General features: G+C 34.0%; 1 protein-coding gene across 1 annotated transcript; it reads right to left on the reverse strand.

Moving 5' to 3' along the window:
- Nucleotides 1-9,957: 9,957 nt before the first annotated feature.
- Nucleotides 9,958-13,461, reverse strand: LOC106433284. The gene is made up of 3 exons (XM_013874138.3): nucleotides 13,269-13,461; nucleotides 10,536-12,709; nucleotides 9,958-10,458 (listed from the first exon to the last, which is right to left on the reverse strand). Exons 2-3 carry the CDS (start codon nucleotides 12,636-12,638, stop codon nucleotides 10,210-10,212), a joined length of 2,352 nt encoding a protein of 783 aa, XP_013729592.2. The 5' UTR covers nucleotides 12,639-12,709; nucleotides 13,269-13,461; the 3' UTR covers nucleotides 9,958-10,209.
- Between the last annotated feature and the right edge of the window lie 1,339 nt (nucleotides 13,462-14,800).

Raw genomic sequence — 14,800 nt, forward strand, 5'->3', positions numbered from 1 at the left:
ACTGACCCGAGAAATGACTAACCAGCTTAGCACCAAATGAATGTCCTAGAAGAGACATAATCAAGTTGCTATAGAGTCTATACAAGATAGACCTAGTGTTCCATAAGATAAAGAAATCTCGGATAGAAAATAATGGTGCATAGAATACAGATCCGAGATTATAAGAGAAACCATACCAGACATTGAGAAAAGGCTGCGCAGCTACACATCTAAGGTACCAAACCATGTAGTCTTGGGACGCCAAACTACTAGGTAATAAAGGTCCTGGATAATAAGATCTCAAATCTATAGATCATGTCTGGAACATAATGGAACCACACATGAAAGTGTCGACACACACACACATTTGTATAAAGATACATAAAGTTATAGCACTTGAACATAAAGAAATGAACGAGGATCATGAACCCACGAAAGAGTACTCATACAATCATAAGAGATCATAGAGATTAGAAAAAATAAAACGTGGAGGTTCAAAATATCTAAAAGAGAGATGGGCGTATTGGCCATATACATATACGGAAACGCCATCTGATAAATCAGTGAAATTGATGGATCTTGTGAGATAAAGAAACCGTGAGAGAAGGCACATGATCACGAGGTCTAAGAGTGTTCATGTCTTCCTACTTAACAGCATTAGATCATAGCTTGTTACACAAGGTACTCACAGAGATCAAAGGAACAAATTATAAGGAGATAAACTCCTATGTGGTGGATGCTGCTACAGATTTTCGAAATTGAAAATGGTCTGGTCATAAGAAAAATATTAGATACAAATGATGTAGTAAGCAGCATATGGATCACTGGATAAGATGAAAGAACAGCTGCGTCCTAAGCTGATTCATGGACTGAAACATAAAGCAGCTGCATATAGTATGTAAAAGAAATTGATCACACATGATCATTGATCTTGGAGTTGTATAAAAGGCAGTCTAATACAGTCCATATATTTGAAATTCCTTGTGATTATACTAAACCTTAAAGAGGTTAGTAGGCATAGAATAAATCCATGAGGGTGTCCGAACAAAAAGCATCCGGCCCCGACCCTGCAAACTAAAGATGTCCGACTCTGTCCGTCTAAGGGAGTCCGGCTCTTCAGCAAAGAACGTCTGGCTCTTCTACTAGACGCGTCCGGCTTTTAAGACTAAAAGGTGTCTGGCCCTTCTTATTGATCACGGGCTAGTAGAGACATAAGATCAACCGGATACAAATGTATTGTAGTTCATAAGCTTGGGAGAGCCGAGATCTATGACCTAATAATATATATTTCAGTGTGTGATATAATCCACAGCAATAGAGGTCATGAGACACCATCAAGAGATGGATAAAGGACTACAATGTCCGAGATAGATATGGTACTGTCTAAGGCAAGAAAGATCGATGTCCACATGTGAGATACATGAGAGTGTTCGGCCACAGAGCCATAATGAGAAATTATAAAACTCACAGCAATGATCATTGATCTTGAACACTCATGAGACAAGTAGTGGACATGTATAGACGAGGTCTATGACCCAGACAAGGATTGGCCAGATCGAGACATAGGTTCATGATAACCATGTCTAGTACATTGTCCATAAGTACTTAGTTTGTCCGATCAAAGTAAAGAGTTAACAGTAGACGATCACGTCTAGACTATGGACACATGCAAACATGATTTGCAAAGATCCAATAGTGATCTCGGAGAACAATATGGTTCACATTGTTTAGCACACATGCTTTACCGGGACACTCGATGTCAAGAGACATGAGAAACGACCTAAGAGGTCAAAGTGGTCTAGATACGGCTTAGTAATGAACTTGGCCGATTACTCCCTTCCTACATATACAGGAAAGATCACGCACCAGATGCGTAGAATGTAGAAACCTACAGTGAGGTTCACATCAGGGGGAGTAGTGCGTGTTGTACTCTTTTTCCTTCATCATGGTTTTGTCCCACTGGGTTTTCCTGATAAGGTTTTAATGAGGCAACATGTAGCGTACTACAAATCTTGTATGGTTATGGCATCCAAGAGGGAGTGTTATAAATCATGGAGTGGATTGCCATTAACCAGACCCGGACCGAGACCAGCCCAATACCTAGAAGATGGAGAGATGGCTGAAGCCTAGAGAGAGGAGAGAGAGAGCCGACTTCAGGAGAGAGAAAGGTGGCCACAAAGCTAGGAGAAAAGGAAAGGATTTCCTTTTCCTAGTTGATGTAATCTTTCCATTATTATGTATTAGTAGTTTTCCTAATCCTAGTAAGTTTAGATTTTGGATACTTTCCATTTATCTTCATCTTGTAATCCTTATATAAAGGAACCCTCTTGATCATTAATAATAACACATAAATATTCAGTCTCTAAACTCTCTAATTACAACACATTTGAAGTTTGTGTTTGCTCTGTTAACATTTTTCCCTTGGCTATTTAACTATTATCTCGACAAAATTGAATAGATGTGTCTTTTCTTTTTTACTTTGCTCATATATATTTATTAATACTTCATAAATACTTATAATTGTTTAGTCAGTGTTAATATGAAAATTCTATCTTTTAAGTTTTTTACATGAAAATAGTATTTCTTAGTTTTTGAGATAAAATTTTGTGTTTTTTCATTTTTACTTTTGTCACATCTATTTATCAATACTTCACAAATATTTATAACTTTTTTATATATAAAATTGTGTGTTTTAATATGAAAATTTGGATCTCTTAAAACTTTTATACGAAAATTGTATTTATTAGTTTTTGAGATGAAAAATTGTATCTATTGCATATGAAAAGACACAGTTCTTAAAACTAATACATTAAAAAGTAAGAAGAATGAAAACACGCAACTTTTAATATTATAAGGAAAAGATACAAAATTATTGAAATACATATCATTTCATAATTTAACCTTTCAAAATTAATTTCAGTTTTTACAGAAAAGATACAATCTTTCACATTAATTGAGATTTCTATTATTAATAGATATGATATTCATATATATATATATATATATATATATATATATATATATTGACAGTAGATATTTAAATATAGTATATTACATATTTGCACTACACTGACCAAAGATGTAATCAGCGTATCACGAAAGCTTTTAACGATTGATATGGTGACTGTAAATGAAAATAATCAAATATTGTGAATGTTGGGATGCATTTGATGCACCTTTAAAAAATAAAAAGTATGTGTATTTTGCTGGCAAAGAAAAGTATGTGTATTTTTTATAAATCAGATAAACTGATTTGTAAGCCATATTATTTATTTTACCGCTATAAACTACCTAGCTGTATATATATTAAAAAAAAAAACTCTCGTCTCTAATTTTTTTTTTTTAAACTCTAAATAATTTTTTGTCTCTAAATACTTGAACTTATAAGATATGCATATATGTTTGATCAAAAAAAAAAGAGGGAGATTTGCCAAAAATGACTCAAAACTTGATTTTGAATACAAAAGCGAACCCCAAATTCAATCAAAAACAAAAGTAGCTTAAAAGCATAGTGAAATTACAACAGTCCCCTTATGAACAAACAAAAAATATGTATTCAATTTTACCATTATAACTCTCCGTTAGAGAAGACTTCTTTGTAAATCTTCTCTATGATGACTTATTCGTAAGCCTTCTCTATGATAACTTCTTTGTAAGTTTACTCATTCAGTAGATCTTAAAAATAATTTTATAATTTTATAAAAATTATTTTGATGGGTAAAAAAATTAAATCATGTAATAATAAACATTTCACAATGATGTAAATTTAGTTCATCTGAAATTGAATTATTTTCAACATAGATGAGTTAATGTATATTGGCTCATGAGTCATTGGTTTAGGGTTTGGTAACATATGTTATAGTATTGTATATATCTTTAGGGTTAGATTCTGAAATTTTACCTTCATTTTTTTTCTTTTTCAAATTGACTCATATATGTTTAGTAACTATCTAATAACTTGATTTAAACACTTTCTAAGTTTTTTTTTAAGTTTAAGAAAGTGTTTTTGCATAGTTAATTGATTTTAGGATCTGGAAGACTCACAGTAGACTTAAAAAGAAGTCTTCAGACACATCCCGCCTAAATTTTAGTAGAATTTGCCTAAATTTTAGTAGAACTTATGGTTTCTGCCTAAATTTTGGAATGATTTAGGTTTTCTGCCTAAATGAAAGTCTTCCATAAGTCTTCCAGAAGTCTACCAGAGAAAGTCTTCTCATGGATTAAATCTTAAAAATAATTTAAATTTTTTTAAAAAAATATTCTCATGGGTTAAAATTTGAAATCATGTCATAATAAACATTTTCCAATGATGTAAATTTAGTTTATCTGAAATTGAATTATTTTCAACATAGATGAGTAAATGTAGATTGGTTCATGAGTCATTGGTTTAAGGTTTGGTAACATATGTTATAGTATTGTTGGTATCTTTAGGGTTAGATTTGAAATCTTATCTTCATTTTTTTCCTTTTTCAAATTGACCTATATATGTTTAGTACATATCTAATAATTTGATTTAAACACTTTCTAAGTTTTTTTAAGTTTAAAAAGGTTTTTTGCATAGTTATTTGATTTTAGGGTCTAGAAGACTCACGAAAAACTTAAAAAGAAGTATTCCGACATATCCCGCCTAATTATTTAGGTTTCCCGCCTAAATCAAAGTCTTCCATAAGTCTTCCACGAGTCTTACATAAGTCTTCCACGAGTCTTCCATAAGTCTTCCAGAAGTCTTCTGGGTCGAAAATATTTAACTTAATTGGAATTTTTGTCTCCATATATAAAGAAAATTTACACATTCTCTTTCTTCCTCGCAAATGACTGCAACAAAAATGTAATGTTTCTCACTCTAAAACTCTCCAACCTTACTCTAATCTCTTTGAACATCAAAACACCAAACTTTATATCAATTTGTCACTTTTTCTTGTCTTCTCACTAATTTATCTTCTTTTTGCAGGTTTTTCATTACATGATTCTCATATTTCACTCTTTCAAAGGTAGATCTCTAAATTTTGGATATGAATTTATGTGTGTGTTTATATGTTAGATTCTAAAAGCTATAGATTCAACATAGTGTGACTGTTTTGTTTATTTTGCAAGCATAAAATTTTCGTTTTTGAAGTTTTTGAAGTTTTGAAGTCATTTGAATGTTTTTGAATTTGCTGGTTTTTTCAGATCTGAGAGACTTTGAAAGACTTCTCAGAAGACTCTTAAAAGACTCTCGGAAGACTTCTCATAAGTCTTCTTAGAAAGTCTTCTAATACATTTTATACTAGAAGACTTCCCACGAAGTCTTTAGGAAGTCTTCCGAAGTCTTCTACCTAAAGTGGTATAAATTTTGGATATGTATTTTGTGTGTTTTATATATTAGATTCTAAAAAAATATAGATCCAACCTAATGTGACTGTTTTATTTATTATCTGAAAATTTATTTTTGAAGTCTTCTCTATTTTGAAGTCATTTGAATGCTTTTGAATATGCAGATTTTTCAGATCTGAGACATATTTTGGAAGACTTCTGGGATAATTCTTGGAAGACTCTCGGAAGACTCTCGGAAGACTTCTTAGGAAATCTTCTAATGTATTTTATGCTATAAGACTTCCCACGAAGTCTTCAGAAAGTCTTCTAAAGTCTTCTGCCCAAAGTGGTACAAAGAGATGATGTGAAGTGGAGTCCAAGCTTATCTGTGTTGAGGAATAATATCTAGATGTGTAATAATTTTGTTTATGGTCTTTTTATGATTTGTATGTGTAATGTTTTAGTTGAGAATTATTTTGTAAACTTTAGGAGATGTTAATCAAAAGAATGGTAATATGTCCATGTTTTGCCAAAAGTACTTGATTTCATTAAAGTTATTGATGCAACATACCAAAAAATAATTTAATCAATCTACCCACAAATAACAAAGCACAACAACATAGAAACTTAGTAAAATTTGTTAAAACTAAGAGAGAAGACTTCTCAAGAAAATTTAGTCAAATTCACAGAAGATCAAAACTGAATTTTAAGCGAAAGTTGAAATTTTAAATCTCATGGAAGTTAAAAATTGTATCTTATGAGGAAGACACAAACACAGAACATCAACTTAATAAAACAAAATCATCGGAGAAGACTGCTTATGAAGTCTTCTACAAGTCTTTGATGAGGAAGACTTACAGAAGACTTCTCCGTTTAGCTAGAAACATTATTAAACATCCATGTTTGTAACTTCATAATTATCACCAATCAAGTTATAAATTCGACTCAGCAGTCCCAATATTGACTAATAAACATGAATTAGCAAGAAGATGTTAAAAATTCATTTTAATTTTGGATAAATTTGAAGTTTAATAAAGATTTACGTAGAAGACGTTTTTCGAAGTCATCCACGGAGGACTTCAAAAGAAGTATACTCTGTGTAGACTTCAAAAGAAGTCTTCTATTTAAGTCATTTTTGCAATTGCAAATTTACGAAGGAAGACTTCTTAAGAAGTCTACTCTACAGAAGACATCTTCGGAAGTCTTCCTTTGTAAATATTTGCTTACTTTTGAAATTGAAATTTTTTTGAAATTCCCAGAGAAGACTTTTTTAGAAGTCTTCTCGGATAAACATGTTACTTTTGAATTTGACCGAAGTTAGTCAGAATTTTGACTTTTTATAGAAGACTTCTAGGGAAGTCTACCTGGAGAATACTTCAAAAGAAGTTTTCTCTAAGTCTTCCGGAAGTCTTCTCAATGTCGCAAGAAGTCTGTTGGGTTAATTTTGCAATTGACTATATTTGACTTTTCGAGAGAAGACTTCTTTAGAAGTCTTCCGTCGGATGACTTCTCTAGAAAGTCTTCTCTCGCGGGCAAAGGTTTGACCAAAACCCAGAATTAAACTCGAGAAGACTTGTTTTACTATTATTTTTTCAATTGCAAAAGTAACTCACGCAGACATCTTCCGGCATTGAGAAGACTTAGGGAAGATTTTCAGAAGACTTATGTAGAAGTTTTCTCCAGAAAGACTTCCTTAGAAGTCTTCTACAAAAAGTCAAATTTCTAACCAACTTCGGTCAAATTTAAAAGTAACTTGTTTATCCGCGAAAACTTCTAAAGAATTCTTCTCTGGGAATTTCAAAAAATTTTGTTTAGAAAGGAAAGTTATAAGACTTCTACGGAAGTCTTCCATTAAAAACACACAAAAGGTCAATTGCAAAACTAACCTATGCATTAACTAGAAGACTTCTAAAGAAAATGTAGTTCTTCGTCGAACAGATCTGAAAAATAAAATGTAGTTCGCGATTTCATACCTTGAACTCGTGAGATAACTTGTGTGGTTTCTCCAATCATCCAAAACTTCACTACAACAGCTACCTACTCGTTAATCACCAAGAATCGTGAGCTTATGAACCTTGCATAATTTGTAATCAAAATCTTCAGTTTTTTTTAATGAATTTTGAGAGAAAGTGTAAGATATGTGGTTTTTGTGGATATGAAATGAGATAGGATGAGAAAAAAATCGAAACTTTAGGGCATTAACACTCTTAATTTGGTAGTTCATGGTGGTTGAGGTATTGATGTCAATGACAAAGTTGTAAATATTTGGTGAAAGATGAGGATGGTAAGGTAAAAGCCTTATTTTCGGAAAAAAAAAAAAAAAAAAGTAATGGCATTTTCCTGAATAAGTAGAGCTTCTATGGTGAATAGGACAAAACAAAGTTTCAAAAAAAAAACATAGGTTATTTTTGTGTTTGGTTTGAAATTTTGAGTCATTTTCGAAAGAACCCCAAAAAAGATATGCATATAAAAAATAAAATAAACCTCTTGTCTCTAAATACTTGAACTTATAAGATTTTTGTTAAACTAAATATGTGGTCTAACAGATTTTGAAATGCGGGTTTAATCAACAATGTTACCATTTTAATTTCACCAGTTAATTAACGTATAATATAAGTCCATTTGAACACAAGCGAGAAACTTTCCAGCTAAAATGACGCAGATCGGTGACCCAACAAAACGAAAGAGGTCCACGGAGCATTATAAACACCAGTCAAAAGCTTTTGTTGACATATACTAATATATACAATCAAATATCAATCATCATATGTGTATAATGTATTACACCGCGAAACCTCATTTTTCTTATAGATTCAGTTTTGCCAAGTTAACTTTATAATCAAATATCAATCATCATATGAGTATATATCGGAATCAACTTTTGTTATTTATAAAGAAGTATATTATTTTGTTATAAGAGCAATTTATGTTGGTTGGTGGAGACAAAGAGGATCTTGGAGATAAATATGGTAAAAGAAGAAAAGTAGAAATAGAAGATGGCTTCACGCGTGTGCCGAGGATATGTTTGTTGTCCTCTGGGGGACACATTTTAGCCTAATTTAAGATGCTCTTAAGTGACAAAGTCAGGACCACTATAAGCAAAAAAATAAGGGAAGATAGTCTTAATTCGAACAATGGAGTGTTGTTTATTTCGGAGAGTTAGAATTGCATGTGTCAAAACTTGCTTCGACTCTTAGCTCAAGAAAATATAGAATGTTTCAGAGGGTTTAAAAAATAGACCAATTACAAGATACCTTTACAGAAAATATACTTCATTAGACCAGAATATGTTTACAATTACACATTTCGTCCACTCAATTTCGAGTCTTAAGAGAAGTACACATTACTTGTTTGTTCTTAACCACATTCAAACTATCCGCATGCAGCCACGTAGAGGTGGATTGTAGTGTAGTTACAATATAATCCAGTAGTATCTGTACTTAAACAAAAGAAAAAAGTCATAGTCTTGTTTAGAACACAAAAAGTAAGATTTGCAATATGTTCTATAAGCACATAATGGCAGTATCTATTACTATATATTTAGATACAATGATACATGTAATGATGTAGTATGACGGATCCCTGTAAAAATATATATATAAAAAGATGATAGTAACAAGCTGGCAAGGTGGAAAACTTGGCACAATAATTTTGGTACAGAAAAATAAACACCATCCGAATTTCATAACCAGAATATTGATCATAACGTCTAGTAATATTATAATATATTTCCAGCAATTTTTAGATCATAAACATAACATTTTACTATTTTATAAATAAATAAGTTAACTAAACAACATTTGTGTTATTTTTTATTGGTTGTTCTATTCCGGTTTGGTTATCCAGACCACCTCAAGCTTGAGTAATAGAATAGTCTTTTGACGTCAAAAAAAAAAAAAAACATTTGTGTAGCATTATATGTTATAAATGCTAACTTTGATCAATATTTTAAAAATCAAAATGCACATCCAAATAATCATTTTTGACAAAGAAAAAATATATTTTTTTTGTGAAATCTCGGATAATCTTCTAAAATACGTGAATCATAGTCTTATTTTTTTTTGGCATAGGGCAAACTTAGATGTTTGATGGGTCTACCATGTTGCTTGTTGTGTGTTCTAGCTAAGTGCATAAAGCTTTAAAATCCACTCTATTTCTCACTGTCTTTGTGACCAGAAAAACAACTTCACGTGAATGATTTTTTTTTTGCCAAACTATAAATATCATATACATGAATAGAAGATTTTACAAAGTAAGATCTTAAGTATGAGCCATTTTGGCAAAAAAAAAAAATGAAAACAAGATGGACAATTGATTTTAAACCTACCAGAATCAACTTATCTCAGCCACGTAGCCATAAGAATAAATAAACAACTATAGATTCTTTTTGACTTTAAAACACTATAACAATTTTTTTTAAAAAAGAATGAACTAATCAAATATCTCAAATTTATGCAAAACCACGACTTATCTATTTGTCTATAAGTTTTTAAGACAATCAAACATGTCTGACCAGATGGGTTAGGTTCAAAACATGGTTCTTGTGAATCCAATTCCGATATTAGCTGCCTCAAAAGAAAGAGACTCATCATGACAATGGGTCACATGGCAACATATAAAAAGGCCCTTCAAATTTTCAGATTCAGGCTTTTGAAGATCCAGAAACTAAATATTATCCCGGCAAAGTAGACCAACATTATACATATATATGGATAAGATATATAAAATATTCACAGTTAAGAGTTGGCAAGAACATTTCTACACCATTAGACTAGCCTCGCTACTTTCTTTAGACGACAAAAAAAAACTAAGCTACTTTAAAGAGATCTTTGCTGCTTTCTTATTTCCTGCAATTGTCTTTCTTACCCTAGGCTTAACATTAACCTTTTTCACATACTTGTAAGTAAAAATATTGGGTTTGAAGTAAAAATATAAACTTCAGACCCGCCCAACAGGCGAGAGTGGGGTTTCATACCCGATGGTATTGCCATTAGGCGCGGTTTCCGCTCTGGCTTTATGTTCATCACATGAGCTTTTTTGCTCAAGGGTCATTTTCCTACTCTCTGCAAGTGCCATACATATGGAGAAAGCTTGTAGTTGCGAAAGGGATGAATCATAGACAACTGAATATAACCCTTTCTTGATTGGTTTATAGCTCAAGAATGGGCGTTCTTCAGCTTGTTCTCCCTGGAAAAAAAACGTAGGAATGAAACTTTTTGGTTTTGTTGTGGAATGAATTTGGGACTAAAGTTGAGAATCCATACCAGAAAGTAAAGCTCGAAACGGTTTGAAGAGGGTGGTGAGTTTGACGCTGTTGAATTCTTGCAGGAGTTGTTGTGCTGGTTTGTAAGGATTCTGAGGTTGCAGCCCATATCCCAGCCTCCACAATCGCAAGAACCACCTGTTCTCCATCTCTGGATTAAAGACGAGGGGCCTCCTTTATGAGGCATACTATGAACCCCGCTTTGAAGTATGACCGTAGCACTTATGTCTTGATTAAATACCCCATCTTTGATTGGATCTCCGAACTCTTTGTTGAGTGCAGTGTTATTATCCTGAACCGTGTTTACTGATGCCCTCCTGTTAAACCATCTTGGCATCTTCACGATGATCGCAGCCAGCTCGTTTTTCAACTGCACGTCAGACTTTTCTGTGCTTTCTTGATCAAGTTCGACAGAGAAGAGAACAAACTCTCTAATGGAACCAGACCGGAAAGAACTAGAAACCCGCATCTGAGCAACAACATCAGAGATGATACCATGTGGTTGGCCTCTGCTTCTTTGGTTTAACCATGCGCTATTTCTCTTATGGTCTTTGATAGAGAAGAAAGTATAAACACTAGTGCATTCATCCTCTTCCGAGCTTCCAATTTTCTTTTGGGTGGCAGCAATAATGTCGGTTTCTTCGTTCACTGCAAATGTAAAGAGTGGCTGATTGTTCTTGATTGTTACCCACAGAACAGCTCGTACCATGGATGATCCTACCTTCTTCTCGTGAGCTGAATCATTCACATTTACTGATCTGCAACCTTTGATACCCAATTTTATTCTTTGAACGCCTTGACCTCTAGGCCCCTCCACAGAATTGTCGGAGTGACTTGCTCTTGGCTTCATTAGAGGTTCTAGGAACCTTCTTAAATGGCTTGTCGTGGTTGTATCTTTTTCGCTGGGTTTGTTGCAACTTAAGCCGTCAAAGCCAGATGAAAGAGTCGAGTCTTGTGAAACCGTCTTTGTGGAGTTAGCCATTGAGTCTTGATGGATCGTGGAACCAGCAACTCGTTCACTGTTAGTTTTGCTGGCCTTACCCATACTGAAGCTAAGCCGCTGAAAAGGTGATATACTTCTCCCCTTATCAGAGACAGGTTTGTGTGACGTTGAATCTTGTCTCTGGGCAGGCTCATCCACACAATGTTTCCCAGATAACAAAGATGATGCTCTGTCTTCTGAGATCTTACCTCTTGAAGATGTATTACTTGCTTTTGCTGAGAGTTGCACACACTGAGATATTTTAGCTGAATTCCTGTCCGGATCCGCATCAGCCAAGGCAATGTTACTCTTCGCCGAGCAGCCATCAGCTTTACATGGCAAGGAGCAATAATGTTGAGCACAATAATTTACTTCAACACCATGACCTACGCTGACTTTTTTAGTCGAACTCCTATTGGAGATCTTAGCCTCTTCTCGAGCTAGCTTCTTAGTTGAGTCATAGAGCTTAGCTTTCCCTTGCTGGCTTCGACCGAGTTCTCCATCATGACCATTTCGGTTTCTTTCACGTGACTTCTTTTCACTCTTCTTACGTCTACTACCATCAGCCTTGGAGTTTACCTCCATGTTGACGCCAGCCTCTGAAGTTCCAAGTTTTGGGCCATTCTTCTCTTTCAGGTCCTTCTTCTCACATCCCTCTTGTGCATCAGTAACTGGAACAAGCTGCTCATATGGCATGCTGAAACTCATATGGTCTCTATGTTTCTTTTTCCGTGTACCTTTGGTTTCTCGATACTCCCTTACAGTTTCTCCACCAGGATTTGACATGAGATTAGACTGCCGCGAGCTACGATGTTTCCTTGGACGGTTATGCACATTGCTCGGACCAGCAGACGAGTCATCCGTATGGGGAACCAATGAAGCATCTGTCTGGTAAAAAACCGAAGGGTATCTACTCTTCACAGGCATCATCCGGTTATGGCTATGCTGCCACTTCTGCAAGCGGTCCCAGTGAAGAACACCAACGCTCAAAAGCTTCTCCTGAGGAGTATGAGTATCAGCTCTGTCCAGGAAAACCGGTAGCTTCGACATATACTTAAGAAGCTCAGGCTCATCACCAGCCCGACTCTCCAGGCATTGTTTCACCGGTTTATTCCTCTCCATTGGATGGTAACTAGATTCACATAAGCCTTGAATCAATCCCACTTAAACACCAAACATACCTTGATGAAATCCTGGATCATGAAAAATTCAACAAAAGAACCAAAAAATCAAAATCACATCAGAATCTTCTCGGGCATTTCAGAGTGCTCACAGCATCAAAATAAAATAAAAAAAGTGGTCCTTGGTGGACACAGAAAAAAATGGAGGATGATAATGGTTTTTGTCAACATCCATCTTTTAGATAATGCTAGAATACAAAAGCGCACACCTAACGATGGACCTAATCTCCCCGAAGAAACAGCTGAATCATGCTCCCTTTTCCACATTCATGAGAGCAACTTTCACAAGCACGACAAATTAATATATTCGGATTCGATTCCAAGGTTTTTTTTGGCGGATCCACGATTTATACTTTTAATCAACCTAAATCGAAATAGTTCTCCGACTGAATCAACGATCAATGTCCGATTTGAATCGAAATCGATTTCCTAGGGTTTACAATTCGCTTAGCTACTCAAAATAGTTGCTTCTTATAATACGAGCTATGGATTCGTTTCTTCGCTTAGCGAAACAGCAAATACTTCGACCGAATCAAAGCGAAGAAGGTTCTAAGAGGAAAAGGAAAATTACCTCAAAAAACTAATGAGCCAAAAAAATAAAAAAGGAGAACCGACGCAGATCGTCGTCGGTGAAGGAGGAAACGATACACACAGAGAGAGTCAACAAAATTTTCACTTGAAGAAGACGCAGAGAGTGATGAATCAGCAAAAAAAGTGAAGATCCGAAACAATAAAAGCTAGAGAGAGAGAGAGTGTGTGTGTGTGTGTGTGTGAGAGTGACTGAGAAAGTAGATGATCCGATGGTGGATAATTAATGAAAGGGTGAAACCTGCGGTCGAGATTGTATCGCGATTGAGGAAGGCGCGGGAATGGTTCGCGTGAGGTGGTCCCCAACATGTGTATTATTATTATTATGCACATGTTTACGTGTGCGTATTAGCAAAAGATTTACTATAAACTGACAAAAATACAAAACTATAATGACTTTTCTTAAAGTTTAACAATTATAGAACTGAACTTATGGCATATAATGTAATGGTTTATTCACAAAAGTTAAATATAATACTTGTCTCTTTTGTATACTTGGAAAATTAATGACAATTATAATCGTAAGACATGATTGCATCACATGGTTCACATAAAAAAAACACATGGTTTTTTGAAGGAAAAAAACACATAATTCATATCACATTTTTCCTTTATTTGTGCAGATTTTACGCTATCTAATCATTTTAAAATAACTCCAAAAATTCGGGGAAAAAACTTACTAAAGAAGACTAGAATTTTTGTTTGAACAAAACTATTTGTGCTGTAAAATTATGGACAATTAACTTGTAAATTATATACGGCACAATCCCGCACGACACATTTTTATACTTTAAGACATACTACTAAGTGGACTCGTCATGGAATTATTCTTACTTCACCAAAATTAAATAGCGAGTACTTATTCAAGATTCTTAAAAAGGTTGTAAAGTATACATCTGGTTATAGTTATATTTTTTTACACGACCTGCACCAAAATAAATGCAATCGTGTGGTCAACTTTTCTGGTTACCCTGTTTACTCTATCTTTTACTTTATTCTATAGTAACTCCGTAATAGAATTTGAGTTTGATCTAATGATACTGTATTTTAGAGTAGAAAATAAAGCGATGAACAAAAAAAAATAAGTTACTCTATATTTGGAATAAACCTACTTTTTACTCTATTATAGAGTGAGAAATAGAGTATTATTGAAACATTTTTACTCTAAACTCTATTTTAGAGTGAAAAATAGAGTGAGGTTGAAGATGTCCTATCTTGTTCGGTAAGAAAACAAATATTATTTCTCAATATATATATGCGTATAGATTTATATAAAGTTTGTTGGGGGGATGATCGTGGGATTGATTTCACAGACTAATATGGTCCACGGACGCAGCTCAAGATCAGAGGAGACCGTAGTTTCCAAGAAAGCTTATAATGATAATATTATTGTAATGTAATGTAGCCGTATTGATTCATTTGGAATATAAATATTTCTGCTGGCTATATTAGGTGGAATATTTAACTGTTAACAAGGGAGGTGATTATACTATTCCAATCTAGTACTGTGTTTCA

This window comes from Brassica napus, chromosome C9, assembly GCF_020379485.1.
Source record: "Brassica napus cultivar Da-Ae chromosome C9, Da-Ae, whole genome shotgun sequence".
Taxonomy (NCBI): domain Eukaryota; kingdom Viridiplantae; phylum Streptophyta; class Magnoliopsida; order Brassicales; family Brassicaceae; genus Brassica; species Brassica napus.